The sequence below is a fragment of the Podarcis gaigeae genome (assembly GCF_964106915.1).
Source record: "Podarcis gaigeae genome assembly, chromosome: 9".
Lineage (NCBI taxonomy): Eukaryota > Metazoa > Chordata > Lepidosauria > Squamata > Lacertidae > Podarcis > Podarcis gaigeae.
This window is the reverse complement of record NC_139685.1, coordinates 52021337-52045450: the sequence shown is the minus strand read 5'-3', so window position 1 is coordinate 52045450 and position 24114 is coordinate 52021337. Positions and strand designations below refer to the sequence as shown.

At 42.0% G+C, this 24114-nt stretch overlaps 1 protein-coding gene and 1 long non-coding RNA gene across 6 annotated transcripts; one reads left to right on the top strand and one right to left on the bottom strand.

Annotated features, from left to right (window-relative positions):
* Positions 1–8: 8 nt before the first annotated feature.
* LOC310852884 lies at positions 9–23902 on the top strand. Of its 5 annotated transcripts, none has more exons than XR_014568373.1 (6): positions 9–436; positions 18297–18377; positions 19259–19285; positions 20502–20531; positions 22147–22277; positions 23833–23902. It is a non-coding gene; the product is annotated as an uncharacterized lncRNA (long non-coding RNA). The 5 variants fall into 5 exon arrangements; XR_014568374.1 differs by lacking the exon at positions 9–436 and adding an exon at positions 4601–4964; XR_014568375.1 differs by lacking the exon at positions 9–436 and adding an exon at positions 5424–5443.
* On the bottom strand, positions 554–5341 carry FABP2 (fatty acid binding protein 2). The gene is made up of 4 exons (XM_083757006.1): positions 5147–5341; positions 2026–2198; positions 1770–1877; positions 554–873 (listed from the first exon to the last, which is right to left on the bottom strand). The coding sequence occupies exons 1-4, from the start codon at positions 5211–5213 to the stop codon at positions 823–825; spliced, it is 399 nt and encodes a 132-aa protein (XP_083613132.1). The 5' UTR covers positions 5214–5341; the 3' UTR covers positions 554–822.
* Positions 23903–24114: the final 212 nt, after the last annotated feature.

Below are 24114 nucleotides of genomic sequence, written 5' to 3'. Positions count from 1 at the left end.
GACTCTATTAGTTTCCTATCTCATTGCCACGTGCGTGACTGCGTCATAGAGGACATAGAGATAGTCAAAGAAAGAAGAGTCGGAGAACGATATTGTCGTGTTTCAATAGACTTTTTTTCCATTCTTTCCTTCAGGGGCAGAAGTGTCAAACGGAAAAACCAAGTACTGAATAGGTGATCTGCAATATTATTTGCTCTGCGGTTGTAAGAAATTGATACTTTAGTGTAGCGGCTGCCTTTGCTGTCCTCTTTTCGGTGCCTGGTTGAAACATTTTTTGCTTAGGCAAGCCTATCCAGACACATAGGTGCTGATGTTTTCACCTCTTTTACTAATAATTTTTAATTATTTTAAAATCTTTTAAACTGGTAATATTAATATCACTTGTAAATCTGTTCATCAAGGGAATGGGGTGGACAGATCAAGTAAACGGACTTAAGTGCTGGGTTGTGCCCTCATATTGTTTTCATTATGTAAATGGAGTGATCTAATTGTGTGGGTTTTTTTAAAAAAAACAAAACAACATTCATGTGCAATAATGAAAGACAAATGCAGCTTCCAAAAAGCAGAGTAGAAGTAATGTTTATTTCCACCAACACCATCATCATTATTATTATAAAAGGTAGATATTATAAAAGGTAGAATGGTATTGCTGATTTATCTAAACAGACATGGGTATTATAGATAAACATACATTAGTTGCATTTCAGTTATAGTATGTTGCCAAGCATATCAGAACTCCATTACTCTTGTGCTCGGTGGGGAAATTACAGTTGCCATAAATAAAGTACAGTTTTATTTCAGATTTCAATCCTGGGCTGTTGTTCAACCTCTCTTGAAGATTCTCTTTGCTGTAACTCCTTCATAGATGTAAGTCTGAAATAGTACAAAAAGAGAGAGAGAGAATCAGAATATTACTTATTGGAGTGAAGAGGAAGGAGAGGAGAGAAAAATGCTGTCAGTTACTAAGCAGATCCACACCCTATATTTAAAGCACACCCAATGCATATTTAGAGGGACATTAAGGGGAACAAAGGAAGTAAATCTCTGGAAGACAGCAAATGGGTGGACTCCCCTCTCCCTCAACTGGCTAGTAATGCGATTTTGTATGACAGTTTCAGAAATATATACATTTTATGCTAGTAGCTGTTATTTCATAGACATTACTTGGCTAGGGAGAGGCCCTACAAAATTTGGAGAGGTGAGAATTTCAAAGGACGGTTGTGCTTCCATTTATGCATTATTTTAGAAAGTAAAAGTTGGTTAGCCAAAATGGCACCGGAAACACAAGAGGGCAGTATCAGCAGGTTTGGGGAAACCCAAAGGTTTCCAGAATTACCAGAATCATCCCAATAAGTAAGCTTATTGTGAAGATACAGAAAAATAAGAATTTGGGGATGACATGCAGAAGTCTGATCGAGTGAGTCGCTGGCTGAGTCGCTGAGCACTGTGGCAGCTCCAACTTGTTATAATACCTTTTTTTTTTTTTAACAGGTTGAGGTAACCCAAGTTCTGAACTTTTACGGCCAAGAAGAAATGTCTCCCACAGGTAGTAATCCTAACCCTTTCAATTCACCAAAGAAAAACAGGTATCTCCTTCCTGTTTCCTTTAAACAGAAAGTAAATTGTGCTTTCAAGGAAATTGGCTTAGGGTCAGAATTTAAGAACAACTCCTTTGTTCCTCATCAAGAACCTACCGGTAAATGATTTTTGTTGTTGGCAAAGGAAAATAAAACTTAAGAAGATCCATTAGCTTTTCCTGCTGAACGTACCTGAATCATTTCATCTCCTTCGATTTCTCTCAGTGCCTTAAGTTCCTTCCCGTTATCTTTCCGGTTGAATGTGCCTACAAGTTGGCTGCCTTTCAGGTCCCAGTTGCCCTACAACATAAAGAAAGACATGGACATTTTAAAATACAGTTCAGCTTAAACGTTCCTAGAAACCACCCCAAACCAAATCAGTTGTGTACTGCTCTCTGCAGACTCGCCCCACAGGAACAAAACCATCACAGGAGAACAGGTGTCTTACATGGAGTTCCGTTCCGTCAGCCAAGCTGTAGTCAAAATTCTCTTTCAGGTTGAATACTATCTCTATTGTGCGGAAATTGCTGGATTCTTTGATGGTGAATTTGTTTCCGTCTTGTTGAATAATGATCTTCAGGTTGTCATGGGCCCCTAGTTTTCTCTTTACTAAATTAATACCTGGGAAGGGAAGAGGGTAGCAAGTAAAACACCCAGTAGGAATGTTCTTTAAAAAAGAAAAAAAAGTAAGCAAATTGACTAATAGAAGGCTAGCACTGAGCAAGTTGTACCCAAGACTCTCTTCTTTTTGAACTCTGAAATAGTTTTCTATGGTGTTCACTGCTAACACACCCATTCTAGATATCCTTTCTGCATATCCCCATGCTCTTGGCCTGCCATGGTTTTAAGGCAGTGTGTGAACCATATGTGATCTGCAATATGCCATAGACAAAGGCTTGGAAAGCACATTGGATAAACTAATGCTGGGTTCTTGACATTTCTCTTTAATATTTGTTACCTCAATAACCCTGAGTTCATAGATAACTTTCTGTCCTTCTGTTCTGCTCTCTTTGAAAAGAGCCCTTATTAGTGTAAATCCATTCAGCAATTGATTTATGTTGCTCTCTATATTCTTCTGAGCCAGGGGGAAGGAAGATATCATTGCAAAACATCTTGGGGGTGGCATAAGTTGATGCTGCTCAACGTGAAACAGCTATGTAGGGCTGCTTCCAGATGTTCGTTGTGGAATGTACATTCCTCATGCATGCATGTTTTTTGCAGTGTGTACCTGATATAGTCAGTATCAAAGCCTGCATTTCTTCTCATTTAATTTGGATTTTCTCTTTCCCTGGAAAATGCACTAAATTTTTTAATAAAAAAAAAAACCTGTCCCAAATAATTTGTTGTTTCTCATTTTTCCAGTCTTCAGTTCTTCACATTTTTACATCAGTTTGCAACTATTAAAAGCTACCTTCACAAAAATTCACCAACGTTTTCTCCTAATAGATACATTTTGGTATGCAAATATTGGTCATGTTTGCAAAGCAACCTTCCCTACTATAAAGCATTTTTCTTTGCTATTTTCACTAACATATTCATTTTTATATGCACATTTTACCCTAGCGTGTGCACTTTTGCACACACATTACTTGACTAGAGGATTGCATTGCAAAATTAAGAAAAATGTGACTTCTTTTTTAATGGGGGTATTGTTTATTATTATTATTATTATTATTATTATTATTATTATTATTATTTAGATTTAGATACTGCACTTCATCGTAAGATCTCAAGGTGGTTTGCAGAGTAAAATACAGTGTTTAGAAAGTGTAGATTAGGTAAGTTTGCCTCCAAATGTGAACTGAATCGAAGTTCGTTCCTATCAACCACCCATTTGGAATTTCTCAATGATGCATTTGCAGTATTAAGCCCTTACTTGGAAGCACCAAATATTGGGCAGGAAAGTTTTTTTGGGAGTGGGTGAGAGTCAACTGAAGAAAGCTGCATATACGTGGCTGGCCTATATGGTGAAGGTATGGGCTGAAGAGGGCTGGTGTTGATGAGATTTAATCCTGTGAACTGCCCTGAGACCTGTGGATATGGGGTGGTATATAAATTTAATTTTCTTAAAAATTGGACTCCCAGCAGTAGCTTGAGGGCTGCAAATGCTGTATAGCGGGCATATGGCATATTCCATTGAGTGCTCAAGGAGATGTTAAGTCTTAGAAAAGTATGAGAGCAGGAAATAATTGCCTTGAGTTTTGCAAGCACGATTAAGAGGAAAGGTAAACTTTCTAAGTTGGCGCTGTGGGTTAAAGCCTCAGCGCCTAGGACTTGCCGATCGAAAGGTCGGCGGTTCGAATCCCTGCGGCGGGGTGCGCTCCCGCTGCTCGGTCCCAGCGCCTCCCAACCTAGCAGTTCGAAAGCACCTCCGGGTGCAAGTAGATAAATAGGGACCGCTTACCAGCGGGAAGGTAAACGGCGTTTCCGTGTGCGGCTCTGGCTCGCCAGAGCAGCGATGTCACGCTGGCCACGCGACCCGGAAGTGTCTCCGGACAGCGCTGGCCCCTGGCCTCTTGAGTGAGATGGGCGCACAACCCCAGAGTCTGTCAAGACTGGCCCGTACGGGCAGGGGTACCTTTACCTTTACCTTAAACTTTCTAAGATAAGAGCTTGCATGTGTGTGAAACCAAGAGATTGAAAACCTGAGTTGAAATATCTGCTTAGCCGTGAAGCTCACAGGGTGACTGGCTGCATAAACACTATAACTTTAAAGCACATAGGAAGCACATTCTTCCCCACCAGTGTATATATACACATATATATAGGCACTGTAGTTTGTTAAGGGATACAGTGGTACCTTGGGTTACATACGCTTCAGGTTACAGACTCCGCTAACCCAGAAATAGTGCTTCAGGTTAAGAAATTTGCTTCAGGATGAGAACAGAAATCATGCTCCGGCGATGCAGTGGCAGCAGGAGACCCCATTAGCTAAAGTGGTGCTTCACGTTAAGAAGAGTTTCAGGTTAAGAACAGACCTCCGGAACAAATTAAGTACTTAACCCGAGGTACCACTGTACTGGGAATTGTGACTGTGAGGGGCAAACTCCATTGCCAGAATTCTCTGAAGGAAAGAATGTGTTTCAAATGTGCTTTATCAGCCATCCCACCTCACAGAGGTGCTTGTGAAGATAAAACAGTGGTGGCAAGGGCATAAATTACGCACACCACACTGAGCTGCTTCAAGAAAAGCGCAGGATAAAAATAAAGACCAGTGAATTCTTTGTTGAACGTGCCAGCAGTGCTAAATATATTTTTTCCCTCTGCAGGCGGGGAAAAAAACCTAGCAAAACATTTCAACATCACTACATCTCCCGTGTTGGACGAATAGGAGGAGGAGGAGGAGAGGCAACCCTAATGGTTGTGCAAGATTCATTTACTGGCAAGGTTTTTTTTTCTTTTTCAGGAAGCTCCCTCTAAAGGATAGAAGATTTAGTAGGTAGCAGGCAATGCAGCAGAACATCAGTGGCTAAGGAGACCATGAAAAGAAGGGCAGCATCTCCACCAAGCTTTCAAATAGCAGTGATAACAAGCATTGCCATAGGAGGCAAAGGGGATCCACATCTTACCCATCGCCTCCATGAACTTCTCATAGTTTTCACTCTTCTCCACCTTCCAGGTGCCATCAAATGCCATGCTTATCTGCTGTAAGAGGGGAGCTTAACGCAGAGGTGATTTCTGCTCAACCTGAGGTATTCCTTAGTTCCCTGGGGGGGATTTATGCCTTCACTTATCTTGAAAGCAATTCACACACTGGTGTGGCTGACTAAAGTGCAATTTAGTCACATGGCCCTATAAGATTTAGCTTCTAAAACTGATTATTTACCCTGTTGCAAAGAGTGCCTGTGAAAACCCAGCTGAAGTGAGTAAGTGTTCCCAAGTCCACAGTTCTCTGAGGTACAGCTTTGAATAACATATTAAACTGTGACTGTTGATTTAAAGAGAGAGAGAAAACACAGAGAGAAAAGGAATCAGGCTGGGGGTTTAGTTTAATTGAAAGTCCTTATTTGAACTAGCAAACTTTTATCAATCCTCTTTGCGGGTGTCTTACTGCTGAGAGAAATTAAATATTGACCCAAGGAGAGAGAGCACAAAGCTTCTTCATGCTGCCTTGTTGCAACCAACCCCAGGTGGTGTTTGGAAGCTGTTCCACTCTGTATAATAAGGGCGGGAAAGACAAGTGCAGAGCATTCAATCTGGACCCTGACCATTGTTGTCCGTTTTGCCTTAGGTGCTTTGCCAATTCAAATTCTGAGAATCTAAGTATAGGGCAACTAATTGGTTTGAATTTGTCAGGTCAGCCAAGGCAAACAAGATCAGACTGTACTAAATTACCTCTCCTGCTGAAGATGTCTGTGTCTCCATAGTGCCCAAAAAAAAAAAAAAAAAGCATTGACATGCCTGCTCAGCATAGGACTGGTTTGAGAGCAACATCTTAGCATGTGTATTTTCTAAATTGGTGGCGAAGTATTTTAAACAAGGGTGAGAATCCTGTACTCTTAACTTTATATACCGCCCCACTAAACTCAGTAAAGCTTACACATGAGTAGCAAGTACAGTGGTACCTCGGGTTACAGACGCTTCAGGTTACAGACTCCACTAACCCAGAAATAGTACCCCAGGTTAAGAACTTTGCTTCAGGATGAGAACAGAAATCATGCTCTGGCAGCGCAGCGGCAGCAGGAGGCCCCATTAGCTAACATGGTACCTCAGGTTAAGAACAGTTTCAGGTTAAGAATGGACCTCCAGAATGAATTAAGTTCTTAACCCGAGGTACCACTGTATAGCACTCTAAAGGGAAAGGTAAAGGTACTCCTGCCCGTACGGGCCAGTCTTGACAGACTCTGGGGTTGTGCGCCCATCTCACTTAAGAGGCCAGGGGCCAGCGCTGTCCGGAGACACTTCCGGGTCACGTGGCCAGCATGACAAAGCTGCATCTGGCGAGCCAGAGCCGCACACGGAAACGCCGTTTTACCTTCCCGCTGGTAAGCGGTCCCTATTTATCTACTTGCACCCGGAGGTGCTTTCGAACTGCTAGGTTGGCAGGCGCTGGGACCGAGCAGCGGGAGCGCACCCCGCCGCAGGGATTCGAACCGCTGACCTTTAGATCGGCAAGGCCTAGGCGCTGAGGCTTTAACCCACAGCGCCACCTGCGTCCCCATATAGCACTCTAAGCCTAGTAAAAAGTCAACACTGACTTTCTGAGGAACAACGACTCTTACATCTATGTGAACCTATCAGGAACTTGAAATGTGTGCTGCCAGCAATTCAAACATGCATGATAATAGCTCTTAAGCAACCTACTTTTGGCTTCAGTCAGTTCTAGACTACGTCTGAAGTCCCACACATACTTTCTTAACTCTTTCCTCCTCTCCAGGCCTCTCTAAATGCCCACTGATTTAAAAAACTTAACAAACATTGATGATTATGATTTTTTTTTAAATTAAAAAAAGTCCCACTCCACTTGTCTGTAGGCTGGGTGCTTGGATTAAATATTTGAAGAAGCATTACATATGAGTAGAATTCCAAAGTTTGTTTTAGGACAATACCAAAATATTAAAGCAACCAAAATATACAAAATTGGTGTGGCAAGCTTCTGAGTTCTCCATACCATTTTGTCAGGTGGTTAAATGGTTAAACAATTTTGTTACATTTTCAGAAATGAGGAGTTAGTCATTGTTCTGCTTTTTGTTCCCAGCAGGTGGAACCTAATACCTGCACAGCACATAAAGAGCTTCATTTGAATATTTACTGTCTCGTTTCACATTCATCTTAATATTGTTTGGCTACAACATCAGCCAAAAAAGATTCCTCTCCCCACCCACCCATTACTCTGTTTACTGTTCAGCTTGATGAAGAGTTCTAGAGCTTGCACACTATTTTGTGATGCTTTGGTTGGTGTAACAACTATCACCAGTGATGAATATCCACTTTGGAGGCAAGGTGATTGTGGGGGAAGAGTGGTGGCCCAGCTTCAGGGATACTTGAAAGAAATTGATTATCTGGACCCATTTCGGTTGGTTTCCAATCGGCTCATGACACTGAAACTACCTTGGTCACCCACATTTGCTGGGAGCTAGATAGGAGAAGTACAACCCTGTTTGCTCTGGACTTCTTAGATTTCTAGATTTCTTTTGACACTGTTAACCATGCCATCCTTCTAAGTGGTTCTGCTCCTACTTGCAGGGTCATTTCCGGAAAGTAGTTACGGTGAGAGCTATTGCACTATGGGAGTTGTCTTGTGGCATAATGCAGGGTTCCACCTTGCCCCCTGTGTCCCCCACATCTATCTGAAAATGCTGGGAGCTGTCCTTCGGAGATATACATGAGATGTCATCAATATGCAGATAATACTAAGCTCTATCTGTCTGTTCCATATGAATCAGGAGTTGCCGTGCAGGTGGTAGACCAGGGCTTGAACATGTATATGGGCCAGTAAATTGAAATAGAATGCTGATAAGACAGAGCTGCTTTGTGTTCCAAGTTCTCGGGTCCAAGAAGTACAGAGATGGCCTCTTCTAGATGGGATTGCACTCCCCCAGAAGGAGCAGGTCTGTAGCTTCAGGGTTACATTACCTCAAGAGAGAAGGAGCCCATAGATTACTAAAATACAAAGGTCTGGTGGAAAAGAAATGCAAGAAATGTAGAAAAGCTAAGTAATAATGGTGCCTTCCTTGGGACAGCATTCCAGAAGTGGGGCGCCAACACGGTGAAGGCCTGTTCTGTGCCCTTAAACCACATTCAAAGCATATTTCCCCTCCTCAAAGCAATCTGGGCACTGTAGTTTATCCCTCACAGAGTTCAAATTCCCAGAAACCCTTGACAAACTACAGTGTCCAGAATGTTTTGAGGAGAAAACTGTGCTTTGAACATGCTTTAAAAGAATAGTGTGTATATAATTTGCAGCTGAAATTTTGGATACAGCACCACTGGGGAAGTTGAAGCTATAAATGTATATTTGCAGCCAAGAGCCCCACTATTCCCATTCATATTTCTATCCCATCTGTGAGATCAAAATTGCTCTACTAGTCAGGGGAGGGAGTTGCTATATTAAGTTGATTGGATGAATGTTGACTGGAACTATTTAGCAGGCAGGATGCCAGGCTGGACTTTGTCAGGTACATTTCAGCTGCAATTCTCAAACGATATTCTGAGAGATAAGATAAGCACTTCCCTGTGTTTTAGCCAGCTAGCTAAATGAGGATCAACCATACTCTTGGCACATCCTATCGATTTCATTGCTGCAGTTAAGAAACAGGTCTTGGCACCTGAACTGTGACATTCTTGTTATCAGCAATGATTTTCAACCATGCAATATATCAGACGATAATTTCACAAATGGCTCCCAATAGGAACTCCTCCATTCAGTTCTGTAAGTGGCAAAATGAGAACCCAGGAGAAGAGATTGTGCAGAGACAGAGGATTTGTTATTTGCAAGTTACTCAGCCTGGGGATCTTAGCATCAGGTGGGTGCCCACCCAAAAAAGAAATCCAAAGTGTGTGATCATAGAATCATAGAGTTGGAAGGGACCTTGGTGATCATCTAGTCCAAGCCCCTGCAATGCAGGAATATGCAGCTGTCCCATACAGGGGATTGAACCTGCAACCTTGGCATTATCAGCACCATATTCCAACCAACTGGAGTTGGCCCTCAATGCCCATGCCTTGCTTCTGCTGCTGGAGATCAAAGACAGGGATGAACTAGATGCACACCAAGGTGCCCAGAATGGAGAGGCATAAGCTGATGCCCGTGCGTGACCAACTGCTTTATTGCCCCTTGAGTGTGTCAGCCTTTCCTCCGCCTTCCTGCATTCCCTCCCTCTGATCAACATGGCTTCAATTAAACATGGGTATGCAGCGCACACACAGCAGAATTGGCAGTAGCTGGGGACCAGAAAAGTGCCATTGTGGTTGCAAAGGTGCATAGGGAGTGAGTGGTTTACAACTGCATGGGGGACCTTGTAAATGCTGCCACTTGGAGCTGAAGCAGTCAAGAGAATCATATGGGAAAGCTTTTATTGGAGTCTACCACAAAGAGCCCCTTCATGGATCACTGCCTTGTCGTGGCAAAGGGGCTTGAATAACTCCAAGAAGCTCTGAGCTATGCCGTGCAGGGCCACCCAAGATGGACAGGTCATAGCCAAAAGTTTAGACTAAATGTGATCCACCTGGAGAAGGAACTGGCAAACCAGTCCAGTATTTTGCCAGGAAAACTCCATGGACATAAAAAAGGAGAAGCTTTGAGAAGAAAGTGAGAGTTTCCAAGGCATGCTCTGGTTCATGGGGTCACGGAGAGTCGAACAACAACCACAAAGAGGGGAAGCAAGAAAACACATGTCTGCATGCTCTCCACATAGAAACAAGCTGTACTTAAAAAACTAGCATCTCTTTTAGAAAATCAGCCTACAACCTTTTCCTCTGGTATGTTTTCTTTTCTGGGTGGGGTGTCCATGCACAGAGGGGACCACTGAGACCCATGTCTCCCAATCTGCAACCTGAAATGTTTCAGCTATGTAGGAGATGTTCCATGTGGTTCTCTTGACCATGCGTTTTAGCTCCCAGAGCAGATCTTGTTTGAGGTCAATGAATTCTTTCTAAAGGCATCTATTGAGAGCAAGTTTGTTGTGATAAGTTGCGTGACCTCAATTGCCCAAGAATCTTTTCCTGATGAAAGGGTTTTCTTGCAGTGCCAGCTGGTGCCTGCTAATTTAGGCCCATCGGAAGAAATCATTAACTAAGAAAGACATCTAATCAACCCATCACTGATAATCAAGAGCATATAGGATAAAGTTGCCCCACAAGAATTGAGCAGAATTCCAAAGGTCAGGTTCTCTTTCAAGGTCTGAAAGCATTATCAGTTGCTACAGAAAAAGAGACCTGGGCTGGCATGACTAAACTTGTGCCTCAACTGAAGAGGCTCAGTTTGAATGTGTACCTGGTTTTAAGTCATTAGTTTCCTCGCCCTAACCTCTGGAGAGTACCAGGGAGCCCATTAGACACCACAAAGCGGGAGAGGGAGCTCAGAGGCGCTCATGTGCCCCAAGCCATTTAGATGTTCCACAGGTCAGCCAGGGCTTCGACAGGAGTACCACTCATCTCAGCTGGAAAATCCTAAAGTCGACAGGAAACCAGTAAGATCCATTAGCTTCTGAGGGCAGGCCGCCTTAACAGGTCCCCCTCTGCTGCAGAGGGGAAAAGGTGCTGCTGGCCTAAATCTCAACAGGAAGTGATCGGACCATGAAAAGGGGCTAATATCAATACCCCCCACTTTCAGGTCCTTCTTTTCCTGCCTAGTTGAGAGAAAGAAGGTCCAGAATGTGGCCTTCCACATGCATTGGGCCAATGACATGTTGGAACAGCCCCGTCGTCATGGCAGCCAAGAGATCCTGAACCACCCCAGAGCCAGTCTCACCGGCATGAAAGCACACAAAACCAGCAGCAGTCTAGGAGTCCCCAACACCACCTCTGAGACCAGCTCTGTCAGCTCAGTCAGGGAGACCACTGAGCAGTAAACCATCAGAGTCCCTAATCCAAACCGAATGCCCAATGTCACACACACACACACACACACACAAACAGCCTGAAGAGAAGACAGAGAATTTCTATTTGTTGTTTAGTCGTTTAGTCGTGTCCGACTCTTCGTGACCCCATGGACCAGAGCACGCCAGGCATTCCTGTCTTCCACTGCCTCCCACAGTTTGGTCAGACTCATGTTTGTAGCTTCGAGAACACTGTCCAGCCATCTCGTCCTCTGCCGTCCCCTTCTCCTTGTGCCCTCCATCTTTCCCAACATCAGGGTCTTTTCCAGGGAGTCTTCTCTTCTCATGAGGTGGCCAAAGTATTGGAGCCTCAGCTTCACGATCTGTCCTTCCAGTGAGTACTCAGGGCTAATTTCCTTCAGAATGGATAGGTTTGATCTTCTTGAAGTCCATGGGACTCTCAAGAGTCTCCTCCAGCACCATAATTCAAAAGTATCAATTCTTTGGCGATCAGCCTTCTTTATGGTCCAGCTCTCACTTGCATACATCACTCCTGGGAAAACCATAGCTTTTACTATACCAACCTTTGTTGACAAGAATTTCTATTAGACCACAGCATCTCCTCCTCCCTGACCATCAGACCTGCCCTGGTGCTGCACTAAGTACCCAGGTGGGCACAGCTGAATGAGACCAAGGTGGACTCTAGACACATATAAAAAACACTGTGAAAATGCTTTTTTAAAAAGCGTTTTGAAAAATATATTGAATTCACTCACCATCATCATCTAGTGTCACATTTGTATAATGCACTTAAAACACACTTAATACATTGTATTTGCACCTGTATAGCTGATTCACAACTCCACTCTGTTCACCCACCTAAGTCTCAGTGATAATGATAGAGACCAGATTGGTCTCCTCATTCCTATTCAGATCATGGATGAGAGAGGTCTTACTCCAAACTGACCTGTCATTCAAAACAGCAGCCACAGACTTGAGGGTTGGCTGATAGGACAGCCACAATTCCCCAGGCTGGAGGAGGGGTTGGCGCACTGCACAGTCACCAACTGCCTGTGCTGTGTGTCCCTTACCTGTTCTGCACCCCCCATACCGCCTGCCACCTACCAAAAACCACTGTCATTAGCCCCCTGCCTTCCCCTCCCTTCCCCTCTCTTCCCAGGCACATCCTATGCGCGTTTAAATAAAAAGAAAAACACAAAAATTTGAAATTCCACAGATTAAAGTAGAACATTTTTAATAGTTGGTGCAGTAAATCCAACAACAGAGACCTTAATAGGAGCCCCTAGACAATGATAGTGAAAATTACTGTACACGTTTTACAGCACTTATTATTATTTATTATTTACTCAGAAAATTACTGAGTTCAGTGGGACTTAATCACAAGGAATTAGGCATCAAATTCCACAATTAGGAGAACATTTATTATTGGAAGTTCTGTCAGTCCATGTATAAAGAATCATTGGGTTACAATTCTTTAATGCCACTTTATATGTGGAAGAAAACAATCACTTGGTTTTTTAGAGATCTACTTGCCAGCTCCCTCACTATATTAAATAATAATGCCTCTCTTTTTCTGGTAGTTATAACTCTAACACCCTCTTCTGGTCCACAGTATAAAATGTATTTGTCCAGAGAGAGTAGTTTACACAGTTCATTTCATCTAGTGCAAAGCTTGCATACGGGCAGCATTACTGAGAGAGTTAGATCCTGTAGCCTTATGAAGAAAGCTATGAACATTTACTTATCTATATGTTTTTATTTACAATACTGGTGTACCACATTTCGGCCATGATTCTTCTCAAAGTGTTTCACAGTAACAATGAAGACACGATTTAAAAACAATAACAATTTAACAATTTAAAACTATAATTAGCAATTACAATAAATAAATAAATACATCAGAGGAAAAAGAATAGCACAAACAGAACTGGTGGAACAAAATAAATAGGTCTTTACTCCCCTGCAAATAGCAAAGCAAAATCAGAGACAGCCTGGCTTCAGTGACTGATGCTACGATAAGCATTCAGGTTAGTCAACTGTAATGTGTTAATCCTGGGATAAGGATTGATGAATCTGTCATTTTTGGTTCAACATGGACGGAGCATGCTCAATGGCCATGGGATGCTGACTGAGGGACTTTCCAGATGTCCCTTTTATTGGGCATTCGTGAACATTTGTGCTCCCGACGTAAACCTTTAAATGTTATGGACCGGTAATATCACTCTGACTGCAATCAGTGCATGTCTCATAGTTTCCTGCTAAAACCCCATAACTTTTTATATCACAGATGTTCAGGTCTGCTTCTTTCTGACGTAGCCATTTCCACATACTTACAGTCAATGCCGGATCCCAGCTTCCTGTGGGGCTTTTGTGGAAATGAGAAATGGTTTGGAACAGCAGTTGCAGCCTGAACATAAAACTGTAAACAGTTTAAAAACAAAAATATGGTGGCATAGGGCAAGAATTTATGTTTGAAAAGGGGGACTGGGAACGAAGAAGAGGAGCACTCTCGACTGCAACATTTTGTTGGAGAGCTCATTAATAAGATCTAAATTTCAATATTAGGGGCTGAAAGAGTGCAGTATTCAATTAATTTCAAAAGCTGGCAATATAGAATCTGGAAGAATACTTTATACATGCTGTTTCCCTTTTAAGTTACTATTAAGCTTAAAAGCAAAACACCGACCAAAAGATCTACTGAATCTAAGAAATGTATGGAATTGTTGGCATTCTGATGAGGTTGAAGCAGGTATGTTGAAGGAAGAAGACATGGGTACAAGAAGATTTCCAAGAAGAGGAATTTGATATATGTATAAAATCCATCAGATTAAATTGCACTATTTCTAGATAGGATATCTCCTGCTTTCTTCACTCCTTTTGTTCTTTTCTGATGGTTCTTTTGGTTTTATTCTTATATATTATATTTATTCTTTGCACATATGAAAGGTGTGCCCAAGTGACTTACGGCATAAAATACATGGGAAACAGACACAATATCTAAAAATGCTAATTTGGGGATAGAATGGTTTCATGTATAGGTAAAGGGACCCCTGACCATTAGGTCCAGTCATGGCCGACTCTGGGGTTGTGGCGCTCATCTTGCTTTATTGGCTGAGGGAGCCGGCGTACAGCTTCTGGGTCACGTGGCCAGTATGACGAAGCCGCTTCTGGCAAACCAGAGCAGCGCACGGAAACGCCGTTTACCTTCCTGACGGAGCAGTACCTATTTATCTACTTGCACTCTGATGTGCTTTCAAACTGCTAAGTTGACAGGAGCTGGGACCGAGCAATGGGAGCTCACCCCGTCGCAGGGATTCGAACCGCCGACCTTCTGATCGGCAAGTCCTAGGCTCTGTGGTTTAACCCACAGCGTCACCCACATCCCTTCATGTTTATATATTAACACAAAAAAATACTAAAGGGACATTTTTATCCATAAATATTTCAGGACCTAACAACCCATTAAAAAGGTCAAGATTTTTAAAAGAATGCATGGAAAAATAAACTGGAAGAAATCTTTAAGTCCATACTGGGGGCAGGGGAGATTGGAGGCGTCTCCAATTTTGGAATGATTCCTTCCTTCCCAGCAGCCTCTCACACGCCACCCCAAATTATTAAAGAGGAGCCCCGTGGCCCTTCATGTACTTGCTTGAGGAGTAAGGGATGGGAAACTCTCCTTCCACCAACTTCCTTGTTAACTTATCTCAGAATCCAAGCCGATGTCTAACTGAGTAATAAATTTAGGTCTTGAATACACATTTATGACAGCATTCAGAACATTCTTTCTCATATCATAAACTCCTGTCTTATTCACGAGGCTCTTAAAAAATTACCTTATAAAATCTAGCATAGCTCTTTTTCCACTGTTTGCTTGTCTTTCTGACCATAGAGAAGACCCAATCAACAACCCGGTGCTGTGTGCATCTACTCAAAAGTAAACCCCACTGATTTCAATTGAACTTTTTCCCAGGTGAGTGTGCCTAGGATGACACCCAAAATACTTCTGTTATTAACTGCCAAGCGTATTTGCCCAAGATCTTCTGAATACTAGTGTTTCCATAAGTCCAGAATTTCTCATTCTAGTATGTACAATTCAATTTAATATCAGCCCTGTCAAGTAAATTCACGCAAGTCCTTCTAAAACATCATCATTCTCTTTTTGTTTCCTACCACTCTATATCTGTTGGTAATGGTGAAATGAAAAGAAATGAGAGTTTATAAGAAGTTGTTGTGGCCTTACCAATCATCCCACCAACAGCTGTTAACTAGATAGGGTAACAAAATATTTTACTGTAGTAGACTAAAAGAACTGTTTGTTTTTAAAATTGCTGCCCCAAACAACCTGCCATCTAAACGAGCTTTTGCCAACCTGATGTCCTCCAGACTACAATTCCCATCAGCCATGGGAATTTTAGTCCAGAACATCTGGAGGATACCAGGTTAGCAAAGGCTAATCTAAACTATCCTTTTTTTAATGGGGGTAATACTGTAGGTTACATTTCAAAGCTTCCTCAAAAAACAATGGCAAATAAAGAAGTTTCATTTAATATTCTAACAGCTTATTAGCATTCTTGGTAAAGCAGGCATGCTAGAAGACTTTCAAAATTATTGTTGCCATCAGGAAATGCAGATGGTAGAATCTGCATTACGGAGGATTGGGAATCAAATACACACCTGCTGTTTCTCATATGGATCTGAGCAATGAGGACAACTCATAGCATTGCTGCTTGAGACCTGGCTATTGTAGTGACTATCCTTGCCCATGTGGCTCTGTGTTTCCCTCCCTTGTGAAATGCTCTCGTTACTCAGATTTTAAAGAATTATTATTAGCTGCAGCATTCTGCATTACCTGTGTGAAAACTTTGGTTTCAGAAGAATGCCCCGGTTCCTGTAGGAAGGCTGTGACCCACATGTGAGGCTATGAAGCAGCTCTGATGGGGGATATGCCATGGCTCTTTCTGAGGAGAAGATATGCGCTGAATGTGGAACAGTGGGTGGACGAGGTCCATGAAGTTAATATGGCATTCCTGTCATCAACACGTGCTTATTTGTATCTATCTACAATCCATGGTGCCATGGGTAATATGGAACGTGTCTAGGAGTTGCCAGGGGCCTTGTCGAAGTTCATGGAAGAACTTCGGTGCTCATGGAAGATCTTTCATTCAAGTCCCCAACCGCCACTCTTGATCAGCCATTTTAATACACTTGAGGCCCACCTCAGGACTTCTTGCCTCTTACGCAACTGAGCTCAGAGACCTTTGACAGACTTTTAGACAGCCATGTATGCAAGAGTCCTTTTCCTAAATGGTATTGCTTAAGGCATCGTGAATGCCAGGAGAGATAAGGAGAAGAATGAAAGAGGAGAACTTTGAAAGCCACGAGGAACTGAGGTGGGTGGGGGGCAAGACAGTCATATAGGACAGGGAAAGGGGAGGGCTATCATAACAGAAGGATCCATTGGGCTGCCTTTCCAGGCTGTGTGGCTCTGTATAGGATATAAAGACAAACAGAAATCAGAACTGGGTAACCTAACAGTGCATTCTTGATAACACAAAACCTGCTGTGAAGAGGCTAGATCTGGACGCAATGAGGCTGCCATTCCTGGCTGGTGTGCTTTTCGTCTGTTTTCTGGCACTGGGGGTGACCAAGGCTGTTCCAGTAACAAAAAAGGTTAGGCTGATGGGTGACTTTAGACGGGAACTTACAGGATTATTGTTATGGGTTGTTCCGGAACTCCCAACCCTGTTTCGAAGGGTTATCTAGGACAGTTCTAGGTGTGTGTGAATGATCTAGGTGTGTTCTGGCATAGTTTGTCCACAAATGGGAGACATTTTCCTGAACTTGATTTCTGTTATAAGAATATGGCCTGTGGTTTTCCATGAACTTTTCATGTTCTTCTTGTACTTAAAATTCCACTGTGGAAGCAAAATAATAACTTTTTTCTTTTTTACTTTTCTTTTTTAAAAAACATCCAGGAAGACCAAGAAAAAACAACAAAAAGTGGAAGTAGATACCCAGATACAATTTTGCTAGCCTGTTAATCAAAGTATGCATTTACATGCATTATAGGGTCACAGATGTGTCCATTTTGTTAAGGCTGAATAGGCTAAACTGTATTCTGTCATTATAATGAGAAATCGAGTGCAGTAAGATCCACAACTTACATTTATAGTAGTTATTATTTGTTTCAGTTTTGATAGTAGTGCATCAAGACATATTTTTAAAACGTAATTATTTCTGCTGCAATATATGGAAGGCCCTGTCTTTATTTTGCTTCAGCCTTTTAAAAAATAAGGTGGGGGCTGGCCCCATGAAATTGTTACTATAAAGTTTAAAATATGGTGAGAACAGCAGCTTCTGAAATCTTAGATCACAGTCAATGCGCCAGGAAAAACGAACTCTGAACATAGGGATTGTATTCAACTTTTACTCAGAGTAGACCCATTGGAATTAATGAACACAGCCAAGTTAGGCCCATTCATTTCTGAGTTTAACTCAGCTGAGTGCCACCTTAGAAGATGTTTCCAGGCAGCAAATGGGTGCCAATTCATTTCTGCAATGTGATACTCACCATTGCTGACCACAATTGTCGTGGGCTATAAATGGGTTGGTTTCCTTCCCCTCACCCCACCCCAAAAGCATTTCATCCAGGTGACACCAGAGTAATCAGCTCACCCACAGGCCATCTTGGAATTAGGGCAGCCGTGTGCCCTACTTTACAGAGGACCATTCCCTGTTTGAAGGGCTACCAGAGGACAGTCGTCACTTTGTCCAGCTGAAACCTAGTTTAAAGTTAAAGAACCCTAATAAGGGACAGAAGTGGTCTTTAAGTTGCCATTAACAGCTAGATCCTGGAAACCTCACGTTTCTATTTAAATTACAGCAAGTATTACTAAATTCGGATTTACACATATAAATGAGGTTGCACAAATTTTATGAAAATCTGTGTCCCCCTTTGTCCTCTTTTTTGGCTGGTGCATTTCCTCCTTTTTAACAATGTGTGGCTGTTCTACTTGGAATAAAGCCATGTCAGCTTGGACAACTGCAAAGAGAATACTTTGGCATAAAATAATGATTGGCATAAAAGAATACCTCCCTCCCTGGGAAGATGTAGCAAGTTGTGCCATAATGCTAAATTTCTAGTAAATGGGGATAAATGGGAAATCTGAAATATTTGTTACATTATTCTGAATCATTTCGACTACGGTTTTAACTATAGATTGTAGAAGTGAATAAAGGATGTGAAATTCCAGGATTTCAGCCAGTCCAAGGGTCCATTTGCTTGAGACTTCTACTTATGGTGAGTTACATTTTGGGGAATGTGATGTATGTATAGATGATGAAGAAGAAGAAGAAGAAGAAGAAGATTACAATCATTGGTAGTCCCAATTAAAAGGAAATCTAGTAGATGATTAGATGATGATAATGATGATGATGAAGAAGAAGATTACAATCGTTGGTAGTCCCAATTAAAAGGAAATCTAGTAGCAGGCCTGTAAAAGGTTCAATGCTTAAGATGGGGGGGGGGGATTTCCCAAAGTAATAAAAGAACCAAAACACATTTTAAAATTTTGCAACCATGTTCTCCAAACAAAAAAAAGTGAACTTTAAGGGAAAGTGTATCAAAAAAGAGTATTCATTTTTAAAACAAAAAACCCTATGCAGTATATTAGGAAAAATTGATTGCAAAAATATTGCATTAAAGTATATCTATTAGAAAAAGATGCACTCAAATGCTGATAGATTTCCATTAGGATTCTTTTAAAAAATAAAAAATAAAAAATCACATACTGATTAGATTAGAAAAACTTATTTGATTAGAAAAAATGAGAAACAGACTTACTGACAGATTTGGCCATCCCTACCTAAGGTCCTAAAAAGAAGCTACCATTCGGAGTTGGCAGCACTGACACTGAGCTACAGAGCAATGGTAATAACGCAGCTTAATATGGCTACCCAGCATCAACATACGCTTATTATAAACAGTTCCTAGGGACTGTAAACATCATCCTAGGGGGTGATGCAGAGAAGGAGCAGAATGGAGTGAAAGAAATGTAACAGCTGCTGTCATACAAAGAATCATACATCAAATAATCCAGTTTGGAAGATCCTTTTTGTCTCATGAAATGTAGGCCAGCCAAAGAAACATATATACATTAACCCCTGTCTCTTTTCTTCCAGGCAGGTATAAATTTCAATATTGGAGTGGTAAGTCTCATTAGCCCTCCCCTGCTTTCAGTTATTTATTCCATGCCATTGTCTTTCAGTACAGAACTGATTTTCCTTAACGAAATATTGGATTTTGCAGAACCCTGGAGAGATCTAAATGACAAACCCAGCTCCTTTGAGATTTCTGGCATCCTCCTAGATTTTATTTTAATGTGATTTTCCTCTCCTTATACCAATTCCATAAAATTGGGTGGGTGGGAATGTTGTTTTGCCTCCACCTAGACAGGGCAAGGTATCTTAAAATGGTTCAGAATTCAGCGCTGTAAAGTATCCTTCTGCTATTGTAATAAGAATTTTAAGGTCTTAGATATAAAATAAATGTTCATAAATGTACCAAGCAAACACGTACATAAATATATAAACCACATGTCTGAAGCAGCACAGGAAGACAGTCCTGAAACCATTTTGACTCCCAAGCTGACCAAATGTTTCTCTGCAAGGAGGGAGGAGGTGAAAAAAAACCTTCCTTTTTACAGGAATTTAGTAATCACCATTTCAAAGGAATGGGCAGGCTACCAGGAAAGGCAATCAGATAAGGCATTATCAGATAACCTGGCAGACAGAAAAAACAACAACATTCAAATTTCTGTTGTAGGCCGCCTTTTCTGTGATGTATGTACGATGTATGGAGGGGTGGTCTTGAGCTCCAGGGCAGGGAATTTAAAATGTCTATATAAGGGCAGGCGCACCTTTGTTCTAGGTCCTCCTCCGTCCTCCTGCGTGTGAGGAGAGCACCCTGTTGCAACAGATCAATAAAGATCAGGCTTACTAGCTGCTTTGCTTTTCAATATTCTCTGGTTGGCCTCTGTTATTTTCCTCCTACCGATAGGTAACCCACGTAAGGACTCTTGGATACCCCATAAGGGAGAAAGGGCAGATTTTGTTTACAACACTTTGCACTTTGAGTTAGATTCACCCTTGCACAAGGACACCCACTTGCACAACAAGGCTTCTCTCCTGTGCCCCACACATCCCCTGAAATTGGCTTTGGGGGGGTGGGATATGTCCTAGAACAGTGTGCAGATAGAGAAAAGGGGGATTATTCCACTTGGCAAGTTGAAAGAAATGCTTGCAGATGCAGAGTGATTGGAAGAGCATGGTGTTGAATTCCACCCTTGACCTCCTGTGCTGCACTGCTCTCTGTTTTTCTTTGAAATGCTGATGTTTAGAAGTAACCCTTTGCTTTGCTTTACAGAAAACTGGGCAAGACGATAAAGACAAAAATGTGAGTTTCTGTCTAAAGATATTAAGGTACCCAAACGCATCTCATGAAAAGCCCAAAGTGTAGATTCAATGTGAGTGGGCATGCAAAAGGGAAGAGATTGTCATGAATTCCAGTGGCCACAGCAAATACATTCTTTCTGCACTCTAAGGAAAGAGTCATTCTGATCCTTGCCCTTATTCACTTGTCATATTGTCCAGGAAGCAACATCACTTTCTGACCATCACTTTCCTACGTTTTGCCTTTACATCGGTACCTCGGGTTACATACGCTTCAGGTTACAGACTCCGCTAACCCAGAAATAGTACTTCGGGTTAAGAACTTTGCTTCAGGATGAGAACAGAAATCGTGCTCCGGCGGCACGGCAGCAGCAGGAGGCCCCATAAGCTAAATTGGTGGTTCAGGTTAAGAACAGTTTCAGGTTAAGAACGGACCTCCGGAACGAATTAAGTACTTAACCCGAGGTACCACTGTATATTCTCCCATACAATCGTGAGGAGCAAATGAGCTTTCCCAGTAAATAAAAGAAAGCTACGCTAATTCATGGACCCAGGGGAGGGAGAACAGGGCAATTCTATTTATCATAGAATATAGGGTTGCCCAAAAGTAAAAAATTCAGACACAAAAGTTGTTGAGCTTTTAGCTTTTTTTTTTAAGTGTTGCCCAAAGTGGTTGTGCAAAATCTTAAAATTGACTTTTTGAGCTATTGTTAAGGAAATTCGCCAAAACCTAGACTTCCGACATGGCTTGCCATATGTTTGCATTTTCCCAGACATTTCAGAGATTTCCACTCGGATGCTGTTTCCAACTGCCATTTTCCTGCTATGTCCAGGAAATTCTGACCGTATGGCAACCCTATCATACAAGCATAGACTCTGGAGGAACCCTGATGGCCATCTAGTCCTCTGCCATGCAGGAATGTCATCTAAAGCACCCATGACATATGACCACCCAACCTCTGCTTACAAACCTCCAAGGAAAAGGAGGCCATCACCTTCCAAGGGAGTCCGTTCCACTATCTTACAGTTCTTACTATCATAAAGTTATTCCTGATGTTGCATGGGAATCTCTTTTCTTGTAACTTGAATCCATTGGTTCAGGTCTTACTCTGGAGCAGGAGAAAACAAGCCTGTTGCATTATCATTTCATCTTAATGAGCTGGCTGGGTGGAGTGGGCATAGAATCTTCCTTAATATCCAAAGCATTCAGGGTAATCTGAGAGAGTGTAGGCTTTACCCTCAATGTTTTGGGGGTTAAGGAAGACCCTTCACCACCTTGTCGTGCTCAAAAAGTAAATGCAAGCCCCCTTGTTGGACCCTGCAATATTTATTTCTCTATTGAGAAAATTCTGTACCCACCGTGTTCAAAGCAATCTTTGCCAGTGCAAATAGTTCCCTCCAATGCTTTAAAAAATGGTATGTGGATATTTAGCACAGAGCTTATAAAAGGTCATGGAATCCCCGTGCTAAAACTGTCTTTTGGATATATATCTCTCAAAGCAATAAACATAAACTAGAATAACATGTTGCTGAACTTGAGGGACAGCGTCAGAATGATCTGAAGATCTTGAAAGTGGTTTGTGGGTGTGTATAAACACACATTAACACTGCATTTTCAGAAAATATTGAACGAAGACCAAAGTCAGCAGAGCAAAGAGCAGAAGAGAGATGAGAATAAGAAGAAGAAAGGTCAGAAGAAGAAGAAGAAGAAGGAGCAGAATAATGCAGACGATGAAGAATAGAGGAAATGGTGAGTTGGACTGAGATCTACTTCTTTGTAGTCAGATGATTTGCATTTTGGAGCCATGGATTGTTGGAAATGGCTGGTGCCTGGAGAAAGGTTCTTCACACCTAAACTAGATGAACTGCCCATTGGTGTACTAATTAATTAAATGGAGCCCATTTAATGACCCAGTTCAGGTAGCATTTACACTTTGCTGAGTGAACCAAGAACCTGACTACAGTCGTACCTTGTTTTGCGACCAGGATGCATTCCGGAGCCCTGACCGCTAGCTGAAAAGAACACAGGGCAAAGCATTGCATCTGCACATGGGCGCAGAGCGGTTTGCGCTTCTGTGCATGAGCGATGCATGATTTAGCACTTCTGCACATGTGTGAGTGGCAAACCCGGAAGTAACCCTTTCTGGTACTTCCAGGTTTGCCATGGATGTTCCCTGGAATGGACGCTAGATGAGGCGGACGTTCGCGGAGGTATTACTGTAATTGCAACAGGCAAATCAAGCCTGGCCTCTGTACGATCAGGGCTTTTTTCAGCCAGAACTTGCCAGAACCTCTCAGGTGGGCGCCATTGCTATTTTAGGAGAACAAAGGAAACATTCTTGGTGAGTTCCAGCACCTTTGTTTTAAACAGAAAAATAGCGCTGTACAGTTGTACTGATTGTTACGTACCCCCTTATGTATCCTTTGGGTTATGTGCTCCGCTAACCCCAAAGTAGGTCTCCTTGTTGTGACCTTTGCCCCAGGATGTGAGCAGAAATCACACCCCAGTGGCGTGGCAGCAGAGGGGTGCCATTAGCGAAAGCACGCCTCATGTTACAAGCGGTTTCTGGTTATGAACGGACCTCTGGAACGGATTAAGTTCACAACCGGAGGTACCACTATATATAATAACATGCTTGATAATGTATACATACAGGTTGGTCCTGCAATAAAATGACATAATATGGAGTGCTCGCATTCAATGCACATGCCGTGCATTCTTCCAGTATATTCTATTCCATTCCTTCTCTTTCAGTCCTGGCATTTGGTTTTCCAATCCTCCCTCCAGCAGCCAGCCAGCATTTCATACCCACTGAGCATATTTCGTCCTCACTGAACTGCTCCATGGGAGCCTCTCCCTCCAAAAGCTTTTGTTATACATTAAGCCCACAGCTCACATGGGGGTTGCACCTAAAGCCAAAATTGTGTATAGTCGAAACACATTGGGCTTCATGGCAGGTGAGATTTCCCAAGTCATTTTTCCCACAACCCTGATCACTTTCCATTTTAGGTTTATTTATTTTTTGCCACATTCATAAAGCTGAATGTGTGCAAGTTGTGTGCTTTAGACAGGCTTTAAAGATATAGTGTGTTCACAGTCTTAGCAAACTTAGTTCTCTGTTGGTGTGTAGGATAATACCTCATGGTGGTAGCATCTCTTGAGGTATGTTTCTTGAGATTCTTTGGAGACAAGCCTTTAAAATGGCATGAAACTGATACAAATTTGTGGTCTAGACATGCCTGATATTTACCGCTCACTGAACATTGTTATCTTCATAAATATATGCTTTTTCATAATTATCTAGATTGATTGGCAAGAAGACAGCTTCAGAATCACCACTGATCAATCTTTGGGAGTCTACATTTGATCATTAAAAAGAAAACAACGCATGACGCTGTCTTTTGGCACAAGACATTAAATGCATATTTGGACTGTTCTATGATGTGATTTAGCTATGTGATTTAGCTCATGGAGGATATGCCCTTATCACTTGAATCAGAATGTATTGCTAAATAAGCCTTATAATAAAATCCCTTTTACTCATCAGCTTTCCTAGGGAGCAAAGATGTTTTTGTTACTGCAGGAT